Below are 23,817 nucleotides of genomic sequence, written 5' to 3'. Positions count from 1 at the left end.
TTGTGTTAGATAATCCAAGTTGATCATTTTAAAACGCTAATTGTTCTTTAGAAAACCCTTTTGCAATTGTGTTAGCACAGCTGAAAGATGTTGTGCTAATTAAAAAAGCAATAAGGCTGTCGTTCTTTAGACTAGTTGAGTATCTGGAGCATCAGCATTTGTGGATTCGATTTCAGGCTCAAAATGGCCAGAAACAAAGACCTTTCTTCTGAAACTCATCAGTCTATTCTTGTTCTGAGAAATGAAGGCTATACCATGTGAGAAATTTCCAAGAAACTGAAGATCTCGAACAACGCTGTGTACTGCTCCCTTCACAGAACAGCGCAAACTGGCTCTAACCAGAATAGAAAGAGGACTGGGAGGCCCCGGTGCACAACTGTGCACAACTGAGCGCAAGAGGACAAGTACATTAGGGTGTCTAGTTTGAGAAACAGACACCTCCCAAGTCCTCAACTGGCAGTATCATTAAATAGTACCCGCAAAACACCAGTCTCAACGTCAACAGTGAAGAGGCGACTCCGGGATACAGAGTTCCTCTGTCCAGTGTCTGTTATTTTGCCCATCTTAATCTTTTCTTTTTATTGGCCAGTCTGAGATATGGCTTTTTCTTTGCAACTCTGCCTAGAAGGCCAGCATCCCAGAGTCACCTCTTCACTGTTGACGTTGAGACTGGTGTTTTGCAGGTACCATTTAATGCATTAGCATCGAACAGCCCCCGTGATATGCAACTTTTCAGGGAAGTTAGAAACTAATATACACAGGCAGTTAGAAAAGCCAAGGCTAGCTTTTTCAAGCAGAAATTTGCTTCCTGCAACACAAACTCAAAAAAGTTCTGGGACACTGTAAAGTCCATGGAGAATAAGAACATCTCCTCCCAGCTGCCCACTGCACTGAAGATAGGAAACACTGTCACCACCGACAAATCCACTATAATTGAGAATTTCAATAAGCATTTTTCTACGGCTGGCCATGCTTTCCACCTGTCTACCACTACCCCGGTCAACAGCACTGCACCAACCCACCCAAACCTTCCCCATTTCTCCTTCTCCCAAATCCAGTCAGCTGATGTTCTGAAAGAGCTGCAAAATCTGGACCCCTACAAATCAGCCAGGCTAGATAATCTGGACCCTTTCTTTCTAAAATTATCTGCTGAAATTGTTGCCACCCCTATTACTAGCCTGTTCAACCTCTCTTTCGTGTCATCTGAGATTCCCAAAGATTGGAAAGCAGCTGCGGTCATCCCCCTCTTCAAAGGGGGGGACACTCTTGACCCAAACTGCTACAGACCTATATCTATCCTACCCTGCCTTTCTAAGGTTTTCGAAAGCCAAGTCAACAAACAGATTACCGACCATTTCGAATCCCACCATACCTTCTCCGCTATGCAATCTGGTTTCAGAGCTGGTCATGGGTGCACCTCAGCCACGCTCAAGGTCCTAAACGATATCTTAACCGCCATCGATAAGAAACAATACTGTGCAGTTGTATTCATTGACCTGGCCTAGGCTTTCGACTCTGAGGATGTGGTGATTGACATCGGCAGACTTGACAGCCTTGGTTTCTCAAATGAGTGCCTCGCCTGGTTCACCAACTACTTCTCTGATAGAGTTCAGTGTGTCAAATCGGAGGGTCTGTTGTCCGGGCCTCTGGCAGTCTCTATGGGGGTTCAATTCTCGGGCCGACTCTCTTCTCTGTAAACATCAATGATGTCGCTCTTGCTGCTGGTGATTCTCTGATCCACCTCTATGCAGATGACACCATTCTGTATACTTCTGGCCCTTCTTTGGACACTGTGCTAACTAACCTCCAGACGAGCTTCAATGCCATACCACTCACCTCTGTGGCCTCCAACTGCTCTTAAATGCAAATAAAACTAAATGCATGCTCTTCAACCGATCGCTGCCCGCACCTGCCCGCCCGTCCAGCATTAGTACTCTGGACGGTTCTGACCTAGAATATGTAGACAACTACAAATACCTAGGTGTCTGGTTAGACTGTAAACGCTCCTTCCAGACCCACATTAAGCATCGCCAACCCAAAATTAAATCAAAAATCTGCTTCCTATTTCGCAACAAAGCGTCCTTCACTCATACTGCCAAACATACCCTCGTAAAACTGACTATCCTACCGATCCTCGACATTGTAATATACAAAATAGCCTCCAACACTCTACTCAACAAATTGGATGCAGTCTATCACAGTGCGATCTGTTTTGTCACCAAAGCCCCATATACTACCCACCACTGCGACCTGTACGCTCTTGTTCGCTGGCCCTCGCTTGATATTCGTCGCCAAACCCACTGGCTCCAGGTCATCAACAAGTCTTTGCTAGGTAAAGCCCCGCCTTATCTCAGTTCACTGGTCACCATAGCAGCACCCACCCGCAGTTCGCGCTCTAGCAGGTATATTTCACTGGTCACCCCCAAAGCCAATTCCTCCTTTGCCCGCCTTTTCTTCCAGTTCTCTGCTGCCAATGACTGGTACGAACTGCAAAAATCGCTGAAGCTGGAGACTTATCTCCCGCACTAACTTCAAGCACCAGCTGTCAGAGCAGCTCACAGATTATTGCACCTGTACACATCCCATCCAACTACCTCATCCCCATACTGTATTTATGTATTTATTTTGCTCCTTTACACCCCAGTATCTCTACATGCACATTCATCTTCTGCACATCTATCACTCCAGTGTTTAATTGCTATATCGTAATTACCTTGCCACTATGGCCTATTTTATTGCCTTATCCCTTCTCCCTTACCTCATTTGCACACACTTTGTATATACTTTTTTCTACTGTATTATTGACTGTATGTTTGTTTATTCCATGTTTAACTGTGTTGTTGTATGTGTTGAACTGCTTTGCTTTATCTTGGCCAGGTCACAGTTGTAAATGAGAACTTGTTCTCAACTAGCCTACCTGGTTGAATAAAGGTGAAATAAAATAAAACCTCTGGGACTTGTTGGATTGGAGGGTGAGGGCTAGGGCCATTCCCCCAGAAATGTCTTAATGCAGCTGGTGGCCACACCAGATACTGACTATTACTTTAGATTTTTACCCCTCCCCTCCTTTGTTCAGGGACACATTTTTCCATTTCTGTTAGTCACATGTCTGTGGAACTTTTTCAGTTTATGTCTCAGTTGTTGAATCTTGTTATGTTCATAAAAATATTTACACCTCACCAACATTAGACAACTACACAGAAAGCTCTTGAAATAAGTAAATCAAATCAATGATGAGAACAGTCAGATTAACCAATACATGACTGTACACAGTGGCGTAACGGGAAGATTGGAATACCATGAACCAAGAGGTTGTGAGTTCAAATCCCAGGTGAGAAAATGTTGAATATTTCCGGTATAAATGAACATGCACAATGTTAATCATCTACTTCAGTGTGTAAAATATATAAGTTAAAATCACTGTGTGTGTGTGAGTCTCCCCAACCTTGGCAACAGACAAAGCTATGAATTCATCAGTGGTTCACCAATCAGGGCCTTGATGTTAGGCAGTGTCAGAGGAAGGCCCTAAAAATTGCGAAAGACTCCAGCCCCCCTAGTCATAGACTGTTCTCTCTGCTACCACAAAGTACCAGAGTGCCAAGTCTAGGTCCAAGAGGCTTCTACCCCCAAGCCATAAGACTCCTGAACATCTAATCAAATGGCTACCCAGACTATTTTGACAGTGCAACAGTATCTAACAGGTAATATCTAACAAAACCTAATACCTAACAAATTCCACAACAAAACCTAATACGCACAATCTAGTATAGGAATGGGATGAGAATATATAAGTATAGTAAGGTCTACACCTGTTGTATTCGGCGCATGTGACTAATAACATTTGATTTGATTGGCTCGGGAAACAGCAACAAGGTGTAATTCAACTCTTTGGGGGTTCAATTACACCCGACAACTGATACACAGAAATGATCCCATGAAACGTATCTCGAATGTTGATATTTTATATTCTAAGAACATGGCAACCCTATTCTGTGTATGTTTGGTGGGACACTGATGGCGTATTCTCCTCGTCCACAGAAAACTGGACACGTGAATGTTCTTGCAACGTTCCCATAAAACGTGTCTAGAACATTAATATCTTAAAGATTCTGATAAAATGGTAACCACATTCTGGGTAAATTCTATTAGACATCAAGGGAATGATCTCTTGGAAATATTCCTTGCACATCATGGGCACATTCCTGTGAAAACATGAGTTAATGACCTAATGAGATTCTTAAGGAACCTTCTCTAACGTTGTGGGGACGTTTTTGTTAGCTGGGGTGGGCCTTCAACTAGAGGGTACAATAGGGACAAATCTGCTGTGATTCGGTTATTCTAGCAAGGCCCTTAATCCCTAAACTCCAGGCGTGCTACACCGTGGCAGACTCTGGCATCCAGCCGCTCAGTGTACCCCGGGAAGCAAAAAGGACCGATTTCTATATTGCTTATCATTTTGATGTGATATACAGCCAGCCTGTCAAGTTATAGTTATTCTCTAAGCATTTGTAGCCTTTTTTATTTTAAGCTTTAGCTGACTAAAATCCACTCCATAGTGTAGGAAGTTGAGTTCATCAGAAATGTCTTTCAGCTATTCAAGCCTAAATCTATAACAGTCTAGAATGCATTTGAAGGTAGTTGACCACAATGAACTATCTGCTATCATCAATGGTCTACTTTGAGAATGTGCTATCCTCATATGTATGGTTCAAAACAACAGTTTCTTTGTCAGGACTCCGACGGCTCAAATTGAGAGGTTTTACATCCCACCCACGCATCTTCGTTGGCCTTTTTTGGAGACTGTCGCGCTGACATCATATCTGCCAATCATACCGCAATAAAAAGTAATAATCAACTTGACAGATTTACAGTAATTCCGATCGGAGCAACAGAGTGGTACTTCTTGAAAATATCGGGGGACCAAACAAAATGAAACCAAAATGGAGAGTTCCACGGCAGTGTTGTCGGTAATGTCACGCAAGCACGCACTGCCACCCCCGCGCTGCTTCCCGCATTCACGATATGTGAAAAAAGGAACAAGGTTTTTCCAAACGCAGGAATGTTTACTCTGTGAAAACACTGCATAAATACTCACCGAAAATAAAGGTGGCCGACTGTGGCTGTAGTAAAACTCAAGTTGGGTTGTACTGTCCAGAAATTCCACCTGAACCGCTTTTATCCAAGCATAAAGTTGTAACGAGAATAATCGCGAGGGCGAAGCCCCTTCTGCAGCACGGATGACAGAACTTCCGCACAGCCGCTGTTTGAGCATGTTCACCGCACTGAGCCCCACTCACGCAAATCTAACCCTCCCGAGACTGGGTGCACAGTAGAGTAACAAGGCAGTTAACATTACTCAGGTGAATGCTTACAGTTAAAATAAACGAACATATAAGATGTGATACTGGCATAGTAGGCTAGTTATTATATCATACATGTAGGCCTGTACAATTAAATTAGGCATATCTTCCTCGGCATTCATTTGATTAATAGCCAATGTGTATTGCCTTTCGTCTCCACATGCACAGGCGTTTACTTGAATGACCACCGATGATGTTTAGGCTACATTTCAGCATAAAGGCAAATTAGAATAAACATTGACATCTCCAAGGCATAGGTTTATTAGAACTTTGCTGCACTCATTGTCTGAGCATGGCATGCACATTTTATGATCTATTAGAAAGTGTTCTCTGCTGCAAAGTTTGTTAACCAACATCAGATTTTTTAGGATAGCGTAAAACACACTGTATGTACCGAAAAATATGTGAGTTCGTTACCCACACGGGTGATGTTTACACATTTTATGACCTGACAGAAAATATACATGGGACACACTCTTTTCACGCATTTTGTCCGGTTGGCAGTCCCATACGTGGGCGTCGGTTTCAAAGTGCAACGACTGTCCCAATGGCATGGGACTGTCCGATGCACGTCAACGTTCTACCGAGGCTGGGTCCAGTTGTTTTAGCTAACATTCCACTCCTTGCCACTCCGGTAATTTGCCACTCCGGTCATGTCCCATGTCTTTGGCAAATGCCATGGAGTAGCCTACAAGGAGTGGAATGAACTAGCTGAACTGAGGCCATAACCAGGCAACTCCACCTGGGATCTAATTCATACAGTAAGCTAGGATGGGTTTATACTTTCTGGTTTACTTAAGCAAAAATACATGAGAGGCAATGTGTTATGACATTTTTATCATGGCTGTGATATGGTCATAGCCACGAGGCAAAGCCTCGAGTGTATTATTGCTTTTATACAACGGGATAACAGCATTAAAAATCAAGATAATTTCCCAAACGATCCGTTTTTAAACAAAACATGATGCTACAGTACATTCACTAACACTGGTTGTCAAGTGACATTTTAGGCATTCTCTGATCATTACTTATTTTGTGCGTATTAGGATATAGCATCAAGTACTAGGATATACAGTGTCTTAGTGGCTCATAGTGTTATTGTAAGAGTATCGTTCCATAGTATAGTAATTCCATACCCAGCATTTGGAATTCAGCGTATGTCCTCCCACTGCTAAAGGGTGGAGATCCCTCAGATGCTAATAACTATCGTCCTATCTCCAAACTCCCTATCCTGGCCAAAGTCTATGAATCCCTAGTGAACTCCCTATCCTGGCCAAAGTCTATGAATCCCTCGTGAACTCCCTATCCTGGCCAAAGTCTATGAATCCCTAGTGAACTCACTATCCTGGCCAAGGTCTACGAATCCGTAGTGAACTCACAGTTAAAAAACGTCTTACTTGAAAAGAACATACTGAGTGGGGTTCAGTCTGGCTTTAGATCGGGGCACAGCAACGTAACTGCAGCTATGGCAGTGGCAAACAACATCATTAATGCACTTGATAAAAAGCAACATTGTGCTGCTCTGTTTGGATTTATCAAAGGCCTTTGATTCAGTTGACCATGAATTGTTGCTAGCTAGACTCAGAAACATTGGTCTCAGTGAAGGGGCAGTAAACTAGTTCAGGAACTATATTTCTGACAGAACACAATGTGTATATCACAAGTCTAGCTTTCTTGAGATTAATAGAGGTGTCCCCCAGGGTTCCACTTTAGCTCCTGTGTTGTTCTCAATTTTTATTAATGATTTGGGAAATGGGATGCAACCAGGAAAGTTACATCTATATGCAGATGATACAGTTATATATTCATGTGCTCCTTCTCTGGTTCAGGCTGTTGAAGAACTCCAGACTGATTTTCAGTCACTAAAGCTTTCCTTTATGGTCTCAAACTGGTCTTGAATATACAAAAAACAAAATTCATGACCTAAATTCATGGCAGAGCTAAAACTCTGCCAGAGAATGTTAGCATTGTCACATCTGGTGGCTTATTAATTGAAAAAGTGTCATCCTGCAAATACCTACAGTTGAAGTCGGAAGTTTACATACACCTTAGCCAAATACATTTAAACTCAGTTTTTCACAATTCCTGACATTTAATCCTAGTAAAAATTCCCTGTCTTAGGTCAGTTAGGATCACCACTTTATTTTAAGAATGTGAAATGTCAGAATAATAGTAGAGAGAATGATTAATTTCAGCTTTTATTTATTTTATCACATTCCCAGTGGGTCAGAAGTTTACATAAACTCAATTACTATTTGGTAGAATTGCCTTTAAAATTATTTAACTTGGGTCAAACGTTTCGAGTAGCCTTCCACATGCTTCCCGCAATAAGTTGGGAGAATTTTGGCCCATTCCTCCTGACAGAGCTGGTCTTACTGAGTCAGGTTTGTAGGCCTCCTTGCTCGCACACGCTTTTTCAGTTCTGCCCACAAATGTTCTATAGGATTGAGGTCAGGGCTTTGTGATGGCCACTCCAATACCTTGACTTTGTTGTCCTTAAGCCATTTTGCCACAACTTTGGAAGTATGCCTGGGGTCATTGTCCATTTGGAAGACCCATCTGCAACCAAGCTTTAACTTCCTGACTGATGTCTTGAGATGTTGCTTCAATATATCGATATAATTTTCCATCCTCATGATGCCATCCATTTTGTGAGTTGCACCAGTTCCTTCTGCAGCAAAGCACCCCCACAATATGATGCTGCCACCCCCATGCTTCACGGTTGGAATGGGGTTCTTTGGCTTGTAAGCCGCCCACTTTTTCCTCCAAACATAACAATGGTCATTATGGCCAAACAGTTCTATTTTTGTTTCATCAGACCAGGGGACATTTCTCCAAAAAGTACAATATTTGTCCCCATGTGCAGTTGCAAACTGTAGTCTTGCTTTTTTATGGTGGTTTTGGAGCAGTGGCTTCTTCCTTGCTGAGCGGCAACCTCCTCCATTTTACGGAGACTGGACTCTGTTTATCATGCATCCTTGCGCTTTATTACAAATGCCAAGTCACTCACCCACCATTGCACATTGTACCAAATGGTGGGATGGACCTCACTTTATATGTGCAGAAATATACATATGTATGTGTTCATCTACACAGCTCTTTTGGGTAAAGTCCCTCTTTACCTCTGTAGTCTTTACGTCTGTAGTCTGGTCTTCTTCACCACCAGCAGATATCATACCCGGTCTGCTAGGTGGTTGCTATTTGAAGTCCCCAGGACATTCACAGTATTAGGCAAGACTACCCCCAAGACATGCTAACCTCTCACCATTACAATAACAGGGAGATTAGAGTACAAGGACAGAGAGCTGTTTGGCATCTGTGTTGGCTCTAAGATACTATACTACTGTAACAGCACCCTCAGCACCCTTACAATCTACAAAATGTATTTGAATGAAATATATTAAACTGATCATGATTAGATTTAACCTAATTTCAGGACCTATATACTAGGCGGTGTCAGAGCAAAGCCCACAAAATTGTCAAAGACTCCAGTCACCCAAGTCATAGACTGTTCTCTCTGCTACCGCACGGCAAGCAGTACCGGAGTGCGAAGTCTAGATCCAAAAGGCTCCTTAACAGCTTCTACCCCCAAGTCATAAGACTGCTGAACAATTAATCAAATAGCCACCCGGACAATTTACATTGACACCCCCCGCCTTTGTTTTTACTATGCTGCTACTCGCTAATTATTATCTACGCATAGTCACTTCACCCCTACCTACATGTACAAATGACCTCGACTAACCTGTGCCCCCGCACATTGACTCAGTACCGGTACCCCCTGTATATAGCCTCGTTATTGTTATGTAATCTTATTGTGTTTTTATTTTATTTTTTACTTTAGTTTATTTAGCAAATATTTTCCTAACTCTATTTCTTGAACTGCATTGTTGGTTAAGGGCTTGTAAGTAAGCATTTGACGGTAAGACCTGTTGTATTCGGTGCATGTGACAAATAAAATTATATTTTATTTGCTGATTGGTTAGTCAATATGCAATAATACCTGTATACTGTCAATCACTGAGACATGCATTTCTAGCTTCATTAAAAACTGTTAAACTGATGGATTAAGGATGTCCTTGTTCTTATTTATTTGTTTGAGGGCCTATCCATGAGGCTAACTTTACCATATTATCCTGGAGGCATACTTACACAACCAGTCTCATTTGCGTGAATTATATCTCTCAACTTTAAACAATGCGAAATTCGAATAAAAAATCATTTGTATAGCTTTTTCCTATGCTGTGGCTGCATGGAATAGCAAATCATGTGAATTCAGCGATTTACATTTGTTAACTTCATCTTTGTGGCTCCCCGATGAAACAGTAACATCCATTACTGTAGTAAGGCTTAGAACATCTGAACTCTCTATTGTTGCTTTTCAACTGTAACACCATTGTTACACTAGTGCAGGGTTCCCCAATTAGCACCCGAGAGTGGTTTTAGTTTTCTGAGCCAAAAAAAAGAAGATTTAAATTGTTCACAGTTAGCCATTGTTATATAAATGCAGCTGAAAATCCCAGCAGCTTTGCCTTGGCTCCAGGGCCGGTGCTAGCCTTTTGGGGGCCCTAAGCGAGATTTGATCGGCATGGCTAATTGAGTGATTGTCAGTGACTGACATAACAATAAAAAAATTGCTCAACCAAATTTCGAACTTGCACCTTGTGTATTCTACTATTCTAACTCTCAACAGTAAATTTATGCCTGTGTTTCAGACATAAGGAAGTGGATGGCTGAAAACTTTCTACTTTTAAACTCGGACAAAACAGAGATGCTTGTTCTAGGTCCCAAGAAACAAAGAGATCTTCTGTTAAATCTGACAATTCATCTTGATGGTTGTAAAGTCGTCTCAAATAAAACTGTGAAGGACCTCGGCGTTACTCTTGACCCTGATCTCTCTTTTGACGAACATATCAAGACTGTTTCAAGGACAGCTTTTTTCCATCTACGTAACATTGCAAAAATCAGAAATTTTCTGTCCAAAAATGATGCAGAAAAATTAATCCATGCATTTGTTACTTCTAGGTTAGACTACTGCAATGCTCTACTTTCCGGCTACCCGGATAAAGCACTAAATAAACTTCAGTTAGTGCTAAATACGGCTGCTAGAATCCTGACTAGAACCAAGAAATTTGATCATATTACTCCAGTGCTAGCTTCCCTACACTGGCTTCCTGTTAAGGCAAGGGCTGATTTCAAGGTTTTACTGTTAACCTATAAAGCGTTACATGGGCTTGCTCCTACCTATCTTTCCGAGTTGGTCCTGCCGTACATACCAATACGTACGCTACGGTCACAAGACGCAGGCCTCCTAATTGTCCCTAGAATTTCTAAGCAAACAGCGGGAGGCAGGGCTTTCTCCTATAGATCTCCATTTTTATGGAACAGTCTGCCTACCCATGTGAGAGACGCAGACTCGGTCTCAACCTTTAAGTCTTTACTGAAGACTTATCTCTTCAGTAGGTCATATGATTGAGTGTAGCCTGGCCCAGGAGTGTGAAGGTGAACGGAAAGGCTCTGGAGCAACGAACCGCCCTTGCTGTCTCTGCCAGGCCGGTTCCCCTCTCTCCACTGGGATTCTCTGCCTCTAACCCTGTTACAGGGGCTGAGTCACTGGCTTGCTGGTGCTCTTTCATGCCGTCCCTAGGAGGGGTGCGTCACTTGAGTGGGTTGAGTTACTGACGTGATCTTCCTGTCTGGGTTGGCGCCCCCCCTTGGTTTGTGCTGTGGTGGAGACCTTTGTGGGCTATACTCGGCCTTGTCTCAGGATTGTAAGTTGGTGGTTGAGGATTTCCCTCTAGTGGTGCGGGGGCTGTGCTTTGGCAAAGTGGGTGGGGTTATATCCTTCCTATTTGGCCCTGTCCGGGGGTTTCTTCGGATGGGGCCACAGTGTCTCCTGACCGCTCCTGTCTCAGCCTCCAGTATTTATGCTGCAGTAGTTTGTGTCGGGGGGCTAGGGTCAGTTGGTTACCTGGAGTACTTCTCCTGTCTTATCCAGTGTCCTGTGTGAATTTAAGTATGCTCTCTCTAATTCTCTCGTTCTCTCTTTCTCTCTGAGAACCTGAGCCCTAGGACCATACGTCAGGACTACCGGGCATGATGACACCTTGCTGTCCCCAGTCCGCCTGGCCTTGCTGCTATTCCAGTTTCAACTGTTCTGCCTGTGGTTACGGAACCCCTACCTGTCCCAGACCTGCTGTTTTCAACTCTTAATGATCGGCTATGAAAAGCCAACTGAGATTTATTCCTGATTATTATTTGACCATGCTTGTCATTTATGAACATTTTGAAAATCTTGGCTCTCTCTAATTTTCTCCTTCTCTCTTTCTTTCTCTCGGAGGACCTGAGCCCTAGGACCATACGTCGGGACTACCGGCCGTGGTGACTCCTTGCTGTCCCCAGTCCGCCTGGCCTTGCTGCTATTCCAGTTTCAACTGTTCTGCCTGCGGTTATGGAACCCCTACCTGTCCCAGACCTGCTGTTTTCAACTCTTAATGATCGACTATGAAAAGCCAACTGAGATTTATTCCTGATTATTATTTGACCATGCTTGTCATTTATGGAAATTTTGAAAATCTTGGCTCTCTCTAATTTTCTCCTTCTCTCTTTCTTTCTCTCGGAGGACCTGGGCCCTAGGACCATGCGTCGGGACTGCCGCCCGTGGTGACTCCTTGCTGTCCCCAGTCCGCCTGGCCTTGCTGCTATTCCAGTTTCAGCTGTTCTGCCTGCGGTTATGGAACCGCCACCTGTCCCAGACCTGTTGTTTTTCAACTCTTGATGATCGGCTATGAAAAGCCAACTGAAAATTATTCATGATTATTATTTGACCATGCTTGTCACTTATGAACATTTTTGAACATCTTGGCATAGTTCTGTTATAATCTCCACCCGGCACAGCCAGAAGAGGACTGGCCACCCCTCATAGCCTGGTTCCTCTCTAGGTTTCTTCCTAGGTTTTGGCCTTTCTAGGGAGTTTTTCCTAGCCACCGTGCTTCTACACCTGCATTACTAGCTGTTTGGGGTTTTAGGCTGGGTGTCTGTACAGCACTTCGAGATATTAGCTGATGTACGAAGGGCTATATAAAATAAAATTGATTGATTGATAAATTGAGACCCTGAGTTCCACAAAAAAATGTATTAAGTGTTCTGCAGTTCTACACATTTTGCCATAGGACGGAGATACATTTTTTAACACCTTTCATGCAATTCTACTCATTTTGCCGAGGGGCAGAGATTTTTTTCTCTCTTCAGTTTTATAGCTACTTTCCTGCAATACTACCCATTTTGCTATGCCATGTTGATGATATCTGAGTGAGAGTGACTAACAAAATCAAAGTGGAGGTCAGGGCTCCTGGGCACGTGCCCTGCATGACCGGTTGGTATTCGGCCATGATAACTGGCTAGACTAATTTAACAATCTAAAAAATGCTGGCTGACCTGGCTAATTGAGTAACTGTCAGTGATTGACATAACCAGAGAATAATTGCTGATTCACAACCAAATTTCGAACTTGCACCTTGTGTATTCTACTATTCTAACCCTCAACAATAAGTTGAGATCCCGACTGGGGGTTGGGGGCCCCCTAGCGGCCTGGGGCCCCAAGCAACCGCTTTTGTAACTTATTCATGGAGCCGGCCCTGCTTAGCCCCAAGTTAGAGCACGTTTGCAGGAGTTATGGTCAGGTGAGACATAGGTGCCGGCCTGCATAGAAGGAAAGAGAACACGGTTAAATCATCAGTGGAAATGCCCCAAATATGGCTTTGCGCAGTGTGTTGAATAGATTCCACGATCCGGACATGAGTGAATGCTCCGTTCGTTCTCGACACTGTGCGCGCTGAAATCTACGCCCACGGTGACGTTAGCACCGCCTACCGGGCGAAATGCTGTGAAAGAGTACGTCCCAAATGTACGGCGCAGTACAGTCACGTGACGAATAGCATGCTCAGTTGACAATCACATATGAAGACGTGAGAGACTGCGAGAATTTCTCTGCAGCAACAAATAGACCTCCGAAATATAAACCTGTATTTCGCAAATAGGTGGTAAGAAGGACTCCCAATTATCGTATATGTTTTGTTTTGCAAATAGGAGGGGATATCCAAATGCATGCATTAGTCTAGAAGGAACACTTGATTCTGTCGGAAGGAACACTTGATTCAACGCAGACGTGTGTGAATGGATGTTATGCTGTCGTGAAACAAGTTGGCGAATTTATAATGAGACTAGCTGTGGGTTGTAGGCTACATAGGGGACTGGCATATTGACAATCTTTTAGGGTGGTATTTTCAGTTATTTATGTATTCCATTCGTCGAAAGCTGACCCTGTCGTGGTTGCGGAATGCATGCTTTGTTGCCATGTCTGACAGTCTCTCGTATTGTCCCATCTGCTTTGAAGTAGATAAAATGAATGGATACATTTTAATAAAGGGTTGCTACAATATAAATATGCCCGATCGATTGCAACAATAATACTTCTGGCATTTTTGGAAAGCTCAAATTTTCGCCCTTTCAAGGAAAACACTGTCATAACCCAGCCATGATTGGGAAACAATATAGAGCTTTACATTGTTTTTAACCTGTAACTAAGGCTTTATAGCCTATATGGTTAATTATGGCTGGCATTGGTTAAAATCTCCCACAATATCAATGTTGTCAGCTAAGGTACAGCGTATGAGGGGATAGTAGGTGGGTTGGACAAGGCAATCAGAATGTGCACATGATGAACGGTAGAGGTAGCCTAAATATTCATTATTTAATCAAAAATAAATGCACCGACTATATGACTAAAATGGCTGTGATTTAAAACGAAACTAAACATTTTTTAGTCGAATGATAACTAAAACTAACGAAGGATGAAATGACAAAAATGTAACTAAGTCTAAAATATATTTTAAAACTTAATCTTAAGTATCTTCCAAAATGATCACTGCAGTGTAACAGTACATTTTATTGACCCCATGCTCAGTTGCAATGTACCAATATTGCCATAAGGCTACATTGACATCTGGAATAGTTTTTTTGTCATAGTTTTTAGGTTAGCCTACTGTTACTCAATGTTTCAAGTGACAATGTTGTCACACCAGACGTGAAACTCCTTTATTATCTAACATGTCTACATGTAGAAAGTTACGGAGATGCCAACATCTGGCCCAGTCCTTTAGTTAGAGATGCTTCTTTCAGTTCTATGACCAGCAGAGTATGCCATTGTTTCAGCAACACCTTGAGAAATGCCTTGGTGCATGAGTCAGAGGTGTTACATTTATGAACATATGTTTGGTGTGTGTTTTAGAGCGTGAGGGAAGAGTGTAGTCATATAGAACCACATTTTGTCATTGCATAGAAATCAGACCTGTCATTGTTACCAATAGTATTTGTGTATTTGCTCGTTTATTGAGCTTACCTGGCACAATGGAATAGCCCCAGAAGTGCAATCCGCACCCACCACACTAAAAGTATTTGATAGGAAGGAAATACTATTTTAACCCACGTCTGCACAATATATCCTCTCCCAAATGAATTTTAAGCTGTATATAATAAAATATTAATTACTGTGTATCAGGAGGTCGAGAAGTGGCATCATGGACGTGTCCAGCCACAGCCTGTTCCTCCTGCAGCAGCTCAACATCCAGAGGGAGTTCGGCTTCCTGTGTGACTGTACTGTCGCCATTGGCAACGTGTACTTCAAGGCCCACCGGGCCGTCCTGGCTGCCTTCTCCAACTACTTCAAGATGATCTTCATTCATCAGTCAAGGTTTGCTAGCTTTTATCAACAGTACTAGTCAATATCACACTCATGGTGTTGTTAAATACCTATGTTTAGGCCTTCGAGTAAGTACTTAGCATTGTACAGTAGCGTGGGCTAGTGTCCACATACGATGTAGGCTAGCATAATAGTGGTCGTCAGAGGTTGTTTCAGTGGTATTGGAGATTCAAAGGAATGGTGTGTGTTGACTCGTATATTGACTGTTAAGCTAATATTATCTTTGAGGATGGTAATATACAAAATGTATATGTTATGTGTGTTTTCCCTGGAAAGCTGTCACAAACAAGATATTTTGAGCTAGTTTTGTATTCATACATCTTACTCTACAAAATCCAAGAGATACTTTGATATAAGAGACAGGAGATTTTATGGAATTTGTAATAGTCAGCAATAATACTTTCCCACTGTCTACTACCATCTCCACAGTGAGTGCATTAAAATACAGCCCACGGACATCCAGCCGGATGTGTTCAGCTACCTGCTTCACATCATGTACACTGGCATGGGCCCCAAGCAGCCAGTGGACCAGGGCCGCCTGCAGGAGGGCATCAAGTTTCTCCATGCCTACCAGCTGTGCCGTAACCCCGACGAGGGGTGCCCCGATGTCGGCGACCTGGTCCGTATGTCCAACCTGTACGGTATTCAGATTTCATCCCAGTTGGCCAACAAAGAGGGTACTGGGGGCCCTAAAGGTAGTGCAGGGACCCGAAGAGGCGGCGGCCCGGAGGACGGGCGTTCGTCCACCCAGGCGGGCCGCTCCCACGCCGCACAGTTCTCGATGACCGTGGGGATGGAGGGCATCCCCTCCTCGGACCGTCAGCCCTTCTCTGGTCTCCTCCGTGGCGTCTCCTCAGTGGCTTCCGGCGACGACTCAAACATCTCGACACGCATCAAGCAGGAGAGGGTGGAGGAAGGGGAGGGAGAGGAGAGCCACCAGGCACTGGGAAGGGTAGGGTCCCCAACGTCTCCTTCAGCCCAGGGCGGCAGCCCCTGCCAGGGCCTCCTGTTCAAGGATGGCCCTCTGGTGCTGCTGTGCCCCCGCTGTGGCGAGCGCTGCTCCTCCCCCGAGGGGCTCCGCAAGCACCTGTTCAGCCATGCCGCCTGCACCATGGATCCCAGTGGACTAATGGAGGGCCTCTCCCAGGGTGGGGTAGGGGACCCAGAGGGCCCTGAGGACCAGCAGCAACGTGGGGCCCCACAGGATCAGCTAGATGCAGGCTGCTTGGAGGAGGCCCTGCGGCAGAGCCAGGCCTTAGCTAATGAGCTAGCTGCTGAGCTAAGTTGGAGCAGGGGCGGTATAGCCATTGGCACTAGTCCACCCCCCACCACCACCTCCACTACCAGTCAATCACGAAAGCGCAAGATCGCTTGTGCTGTGTGCAGCTTGCGTTTCGCCCAGAAGAGCCAGCTGCAGGAGCACATGTATACTCACACGGGCAAGCCGTCACGCTACCACCGCTACAGCCGCCTCTGCAGCCAGCTCATCCACGCCTCCGGACACTTCTGCGAGGGGCCACCGGAGGGCGGCGTTGGGGTGGCAGCAAGCACCACAGTAATGTTGGCGGAGGAGTCCAACAGGGAAGCTCAGGACAATGGCAGCTCCTGCTATTCGCTAGACTCTGAGATCTCACAAGAGAGCGTAGATGCCGTCACTGTGGAATGAAAGTGGAAAAAACTGTAGAAATAAAATAAATACATAGTCCCAAATATTTTTTCTTATTCTTAATTCCAGATAGTACCTCCTGTTTCAGTTTGTTTTCTTCGGTTTGATTCCTACTGAACATGACCTTGTTTCAGTTGCAGGGATACCTTACCTTTTGTCATTATCCTTCCACTTATCCACTTATATCCTGTCTTTTGTCGATACTGTCATCTTTCTGTTGGTTAGATGAAACCCTGTGATGTGATTCCAGTGTAAACCATATCGTATTTTATTCAGTGAATGTCTGAATAGAATAGAACATTGTTTTTACACGATACCTGTGTTCTCTCTCTGTTGTCATATGTTACCAGCTGATATTGATTGGAATTTAGCAAATACTATGTATCTGCATTTATTTCTGAGAATTTGCACTTTCCGAAATAAGTAGCTGTTGAAACAGGTACAGCACCAGTCAAAAGTTTGGATACACCTACTCATTCCAAGGTTTTCCATTATTTTCACTATTATTCTACAATGTAGAAAACGAAAATGTGAAATAATACATGGATTTATGTAGTAACCCAAAAAGTGCCTTGATGACAGCTTTGCATTCTCTCAACCAGCTTCATGAGGTAATCACCTGGAATGCATTTCAATTAACAGGTGTGCTTTGTTAAAAGGTAATTTGTGGAATTTCTTAATTAGTTTGAGCCAATCAGTTGTGTTCTGACAAGGTAGGGGTGGTATACAGAAGATAGCCCTATTTGGTAAAAGACCAAGTCCATATTATGGCAAGAACAGCTCTTATAAGTAAAAGACAAATGACAGTCCATCATTACTTTAAGACATGAAGGTTAGTCAATTCGTAATGTACAGAACTTTTAAGGTTTCTTCAAGTGCAGTCGCAAAAACCATCAAGAGCTATAATGAAACTGGCTTTCATGAGGACCACCACAGGAAAGGAAGACCCAGAGTTACCTCTGCTGCAGAGGATAAGTTCATTGGAGTTACCAGCCTCAGAAATTGCAGCCCAAATAAATGCTTCAAAGAGTTCAAGTAACAGACACATCTCAACATCAACTGTTCAGAGGAGACTGCATGACCCAGGCCTTCACAGTCTAATTGCTGCAAAGAAACCACTACTAAAGGACACCAATAAGAAGAACAGAGACGCTTGGGCCAAGAAACACGAGCAATGGACATTAGACCTGTGGAAATCTGTCGTTTAGTCTGATGAGTCCAAATATGAGATTTTTGGTTCCAACTGCCGTGTCTTTGTGAGACGCAGAGTAGGTGAATGGATGATCTCTGCATGTGTGGTTCCCACCATGAAGCATGGAGGAGGAGGTGTGATGGTGTGGGGGTGCTTTACTGGTGACACTGTGACACTATTTTGAATTCAAGGCATGCTTAACCAGCATGGCTACCACAGCATTCTGCAGCGATACGCCGTCCCGTCTGGTTTGGGCTTAGTGGGACTATCATTTGTTTTTCAACAGGGCAATGACCCAAACACACCTCCCAGGCTGTGTAAAGGCTATTTGACCAAGGAGAGTGATGGAGTGCTGTATCAGATGACCTGGCCTCCACAATCACCTGACCTTAAGCCAATTGAGATGGTTTGGGATGAGTTTGACCACAGAGTGAAGGAAAAGCAGGCAACAAGTGCTCAGCATATCCTTCAAGACTTGGAAAAGCATTCCTCATGGAGCTGGTTGAGAGAATGCCAAGAGTGTGCAAAGCTGTCATCAAGGCAAAGGGTGGCTACTTTGTGTTCACACTTTTTTGCCGGCTACATGATTCCATATGTGTTATTTCATAGTTTTGATGTCTTCACTATTATTCTACAATGTAGAAAATAGTACAAATAAAGAAAAATCCTTGAATGAGTAGGTGTCTCCAAACTTTTGACTGTGACTGTATGTAATGTTGTTATGGATGTTTGTCAGGGGTACAGGAATTTCCAAGGGACAACTTCTTAAAACCACAATGTTGCAGTACACAATTCAAGTATGGTACATCATTATACATATTGGATTTTTTTTTAAATAGATTTCGTGAGCAGTGCCTTGCTGTTTATTTTTGTATTGAGTACCTCCTAACAAACTAGCTAAACAAACTAGAGAATTAGCTTCAATTCAAATGATTCAGGAAGAGTGTACAACCTACTTAAGTGGACAAGTAAGCAAAAGTAGACCGTCACAAGTGTCATCCCAAGACCTTTTCAAGCTGGAAAACCTGGATCTGTATGTTTCAAGTGTCACAGGAGAGGTGATCTAGAATCAGGTGCCCCCTGTCTTATTCATTCTTGATCGACAAGGCAAAACTGATTCAATGTGGCCCTCCGTACCTCGTTAAAGACCAAATGCGGCAAGGACCTTTAGCAGGGGGACCTTAGCAGAGTGGTTAAGTATAGAGTACACTTGTTGAATGTCCTTTCTCCTTGACTAGGAATATTTTCAACACTCAAAAGGGCGGACTTATTTTAAGCTCACAACAGGCTAACATGAGTAGAAGTGACTAAAAGAGATGTTCTGAAATCCATTAGTGCTCTACAGCTTTATGATAGTGAGAGTATAGTTTCACCTTTGATGGATATGTGCCAATGGCTATCAGAATGTGTAGAAGAATGCATCTGGTACTGACGAACCAGGAGTCTGCATGTACTGTGATAGGTTTATACTGTCTCGAAATTGACGATCAGATTTGCCATTTTGGGTGTTTCCATTTTTGTACTGCTGTGTGTGACTTCTGGTCTGTTTGAATTGGCTACTCTTCTCTGGTGTTTCCACTTTGTCATACACTTTAAACATGAATGTGGTTTAATGTTTTGTAAACCTGTGTCACCTTTCCATAAATGAGACATGTTTTGTAAATAAATGTTAAGAGATTGTCCAATGTAACTCTTCTCATTGATAAAAATCATTGGTTTCCACAAACCTGAGTCCCAGTCTGTTTGTGCTATACAATGCCAACTCCTTGTCCCTCATTGTCATGCCAAACTTAGATAGACAAGGACTGCAATGGAGTAGGCAAGAGCACAAACAGATCTGGGACCAGGCTTTATGTTCCCTGTTCTTGTAGTAACAATCTGTTACCACCAGAGGCCACTTAAGAGCTGACGGACTCATACCCAAAAGGTACCGATCGCTCCTCTCCTCTCCCCCTTGCTTGATGGGCTGAGTCCCAATTCTCCACCCTTTTCCAGAAGTGTGCACTTGAAAAATATCTGACATGGATTTAACCAAGATGGAAACTCCCTCCAGCCAATGCTTACGCCAATCCTATGCTTATAAATCCATAATGGGGAGTGTGCAAGTACACACTTCTGAATAAGGGTGGAGAATTGGTAAGCAAACATGGTCCATTAGTAGCAAAGGGTAATGGAACGACAACACACAATGTTTTATGCATCCCTCTACGGAGCTCAACAACAAAATATTAAAACTGACAGATGGCTTCTGACTCTGAGACAGCATACCTCTCAGGCAGTGGGTTAGATACATTCCAATTCATTCTAGGACAGCTCGTGCTGGAACCCGTCAAACTGTCCAGTGTTGTATTGATGATATATATTGTTACGTAAAGTAAGAGGCTTGAGGCTGTAAGGACAATAATTCTCCCTCCCAAACAAATGGAAAACTATTATTGCACCTAATTTAAGAGAGAAACTGATCAACTAGGAAACAGAGCTGTAGTGGTAAAAACTGGCAGTTGCTTGATGATTTATTATAATTTAACTAGGCAAGTCAGTTAAGAACAAATATTGTTTTACAATGACGGTCTACCAAAAGGCAAAAGGCCTCCTGCGGGGACAGGCGCTGGGATTAAAAATAAAACAAAACTATAGGACAAAACACACATCACGACAAGAGAGACACCATGACACGAGATAAAGAGAGACCTAAGACAACAACATAGCAAGGCAGCAACACATGACAACACAGCATGGTAGCAACACAACATGACAACAACATGGTAGCAACACACGGCGGCAGCACAACATGGTACAAACATTATTGAGCAAAGACAACAGCACAAAGGGCAAGAAGGTAGAGACAACAATACATCATGCGAATCAGCCACAACTGTCAGTAGGAGTGTCCATGATTGAGTCTTTGAATGAAGAGATAGAGATAAAACTGTCCAGTTTAGGTAGGTTATAATTAAAATGTAAGATATTTCTATTGCTATAGAAACCAAACGCTGCAGACTTCACTGGGGAAGAACATTTTCACGTGTTAATGAAAAACATCGGTAGACCGGGAGTGAGATTTTGCATGTCTGTTCGATAATTGAATGAAAAATATTGTTATATTGATAAATACATATCTACCAGCACTTTATATACATTTAATAATACTGAAGCTGTCAAAGGGGCTGAAATGAGACTTTAAGAGATTAGTTGTTGTAGGGGGTTGGTTAATCTGTTTAGGGTTTCTGACACTTCCGGGATGATCAGAAGCTGGTCTGGGTCAATTGAAGTCTTCAGAACTTCAGAGACGATCCTAAAAATCCCACACCAATGACCATACAAGTTAGAGCATAAGGCAAAGCAGTGGAGTAGTGTACCCTGCACAGCATGACATTTATCACACATAGGAAATATGTATCAGGAAATATCCTATGCAGTTTGCTTTTGGAATAGTGTAATCTGTGTAATAGCTTGAATTGTATGAGACGATGTCTGGAGTTAATGGAGCAGGTGTGGATATACTCCAAGCTATCTTCCCAGTCTGCCACAGACCCTAGCTCTTCCTCCCATTTTGCCTTAATGGCATCTGTAGAAGGTATGCTAACAGATTGAAAAGCGTCATATGGACAAGATATCAGTTTGCCTGAGGAGGGACATATTTTTATGCATCAGTAAAACATGGAAGATTTAGCATTTCCAAATGTCAGAAGATGTTTTCTACCATAGTCTCTAATTTGTAGGTATCTGAAAAAGTTACTTCTGGGAAGATTATAGGTTTCCTTCAGCAAATCAAAGGAGGCAAAGGTCCCTTCTATATATAAATCCCCTATGGTATTGAACCCTAGCTCTCCCCATCGCTTAAGGGTGTTATCAAGGTTAGAGGGGGAAAAGGAGGGATTCCTGGCAACAGGACTGATATTGGTCTAAGGTCAAAAAGGACCTCCATTTGCTTCCAGATACGGACTTTGCTATGGGCGGCAGGTAACCTAGTGATTAAAGCGTTGGGCCAGTAACTGAAAGTTTGCTAGATCGAATCCCCGAGCTGACAAGGTAAAAACATATGCCGTTCTGCCCCTGAACAAGGCAGTTAACCCGGTGTTCCTAGGCCATCATTGTAAAAAAGAATTTGTTCTTAACTACATTTACATTTAAGTCATTTAGCAGACGCTCTTATCCAGAGCGACTTACAAATTGGAAAGTTCATACATATTCATCCTGGTCCCCCCGTGGGAATTGAACCCACAACCCTGGCGTTGCAAGCGCCATGCTCTACCAACTGAGCCACACGGGACCGTTAACTGACTTGCCTGGTTAAATATTATTATATATATATTTTTTAATGTATAATAGGGTTGTTACTATAAAGTGACATCTCCAAATTGACTGGGGACAAAATCACCACGCCAATAGAGAAGGGGTGGCAATCCTCACGCTCCATACTAAGCCAACTGGATGACGGAGGTGCATAACAGCACGGAGGTACAGACGCCCAGCGGGACACTGGAGGGGAGCGGGCTCTACACGTAACGCCTGCTCAATGTCCACGTCCATCTCCCATACTACCGGCGCCACCAGGCAGGAGGACGGTATTATGGGAGTGGGATCCATGGGCCGCTCCTCTGTGTCATACAGCCAGGACAGTGCGTCTGCCTTGACATTCTGGGAACCTGGTCTGTACGACAGGGTGAAAACAAAACGGGTAAAAAACATGGCCCACCTTGCCTGGCGAGGATTCAGTCTCCTCGCTGCCCAGATGTACTCCAGATTGCGGTGGTCAGTCCAGATGAGAAAAGGGTGTTTAGCCCCCTCAAGCCAATGTCTCCACGCCTTCAAAGCCTTGACGACAGCCAACAGCTCCTGGTCCCCCACGTCATAGTTTCGCTCCGCCGGGAGTATATCAGAATGTCACCAATATACACCACTACACACCTGCCCGTGCAGATCCCTGAAAATCTCGTCTACAAAGGCTTGGAAGACTGATGGAGCATTCATCAACCCGTACGGCATGACGAGGTACTCATAATGCCCTGAGGTTGTACTGAACGCCGTCTTCCACTCATCTCCCTCTCGGATACGCACCAGGTTATACTCACTCCTGAGATCCAGTTTCGTGAAGAAGCACGCCCCGTGCATTGACTCAATTGCTGTGGCTATGAGAGGTAGCGGGTAACTGTACTTCACAGTGATCTGGTTTAGAGCTCGATAGTCAATACACGGGCGCAGACCTCCCTCCTTCTTCACAAAAAAGAAACTTGAGGAGGCGGGTGAAGTGGAGGACCGAATGTACCCCTGACTCAGGGATTCAACATGTGTCAAGTATAGTGTCTTCCCAATAGCATGTAGCTGGAAGAATGGAACATGCCGCTCTGGAAACCCCGTTAGACTGAGGATGGGGTACACCATTGTTGACGCGGACTCTGACAATCGTTCTCCTCATCAATTTGGCTCGGTAACATTTACTGATCATTATTGGATCTGTGGTGATAAAATCTCTACCTACCAACAAATTGGACAGAGTGCTGTAATTTCGGTTAATTAACTAAACATCTCCCTTGTGGTAGTGCATAAAACTAACTCATCCATTCCAAGCAGGTTAACACGAATTAAGAGGGACATCTCGCAATCCAATGACGTCCCCAGTGACTCGTGATGATCCTCAAAATTGGAGAAGTTCTGGCGCGGGTTAATCCCCTGGTATGGGGATTTGACTATTTTAGTGGAACATTTAAGGCAGCTTAGTGGTGTTCTCGAAAGGGAACACCAGCCTGACTACAACTGGAATCCATTTGGGTGGGTTCAGTCATTGTTTGGTGCTTGGGGAGTGACCTTTTTCCACTCTCTCATCTATGGATTGGTA

The 23,817-nt window shown here is 43.6% G+C and overlaps 2 protein-coding genes and 1 non-coding gene across 4 annotated transcripts in view; 1 reads left to right on the top strand and 2 right to left on the bottom strand.

Moving 5' to 3' along the window:
- LOC139583144 (zinc finger and BTB domain-containing protein 1-like) overlaps positions 1-5,305 on the bottom strand; it is a 30,190-nt gene extending 24,885 nt beyond the window's left edge. The window contains exon 1 of one of the 2 annotated variants that reach the window (XR_011676491.1): positions 5,096-5,228. The gene's annotated coding sequence lies outside the window, so the exon portion shown is untranslated. Of the gene's footprint in view, positions 1-5,095 lie in introns of both variants that reach the window. The other variant, XM_071413931.1, reaches the window with a different exon arrangement.
- Positions 5,306-13,275: 7,970 nt separating this feature from the next.
- On the top strand, positions 13,276-16,827 carry zbtb25 (zinc finger and BTB domain containing 25). Its single transcript, XM_071413930.1, has 3 exons — positions 13,276-13,402; positions 14,920-15,111; positions 15,550-16,827. The coding sequence occupies exons 2-3, from the start codon at positions 14,939-14,941 to the stop codon at positions 16,784-16,786; spliced, it is 1,410 nt and encodes a 469-aa protein (XP_071270031.1). The 5' UTR covers positions 13,276-13,402; positions 14,920-14,938; the 3' UTR covers positions 16,787-16,827.
- Positions 16,828-22,176: 5,349 nt separating this feature from the next.
- On the bottom strand, positions 22,177-22,253 carry trnaa-ugc (transfer RNA alanine (anticodon UGC)). The gene has a single exon. It is a non-coding gene; the product is annotated as a tRNA-Ala (tRNA).
- Between the last annotated feature and the right edge of the window lie 1,564 nt (positions 22,254-23,817).

Source organism: Salvelinus alpinus, chromosome 8 (genome assembly GCF_045679555.1).
Source record: "Salvelinus alpinus chromosome 8, SLU_Salpinus.1, whole genome shotgun sequence".
Classification (NCBI taxonomy): domain Eukaryota; kingdom Metazoa; phylum Chordata; class Actinopteri; order Salmoniformes; family Salmonidae; genus Salvelinus; species Salvelinus alpinus.
The sequence above is the reverse complement of the archived record's forward strand: the minus strand, read 5'-3'. Positions and strand labels throughout refer to the sequence as shown.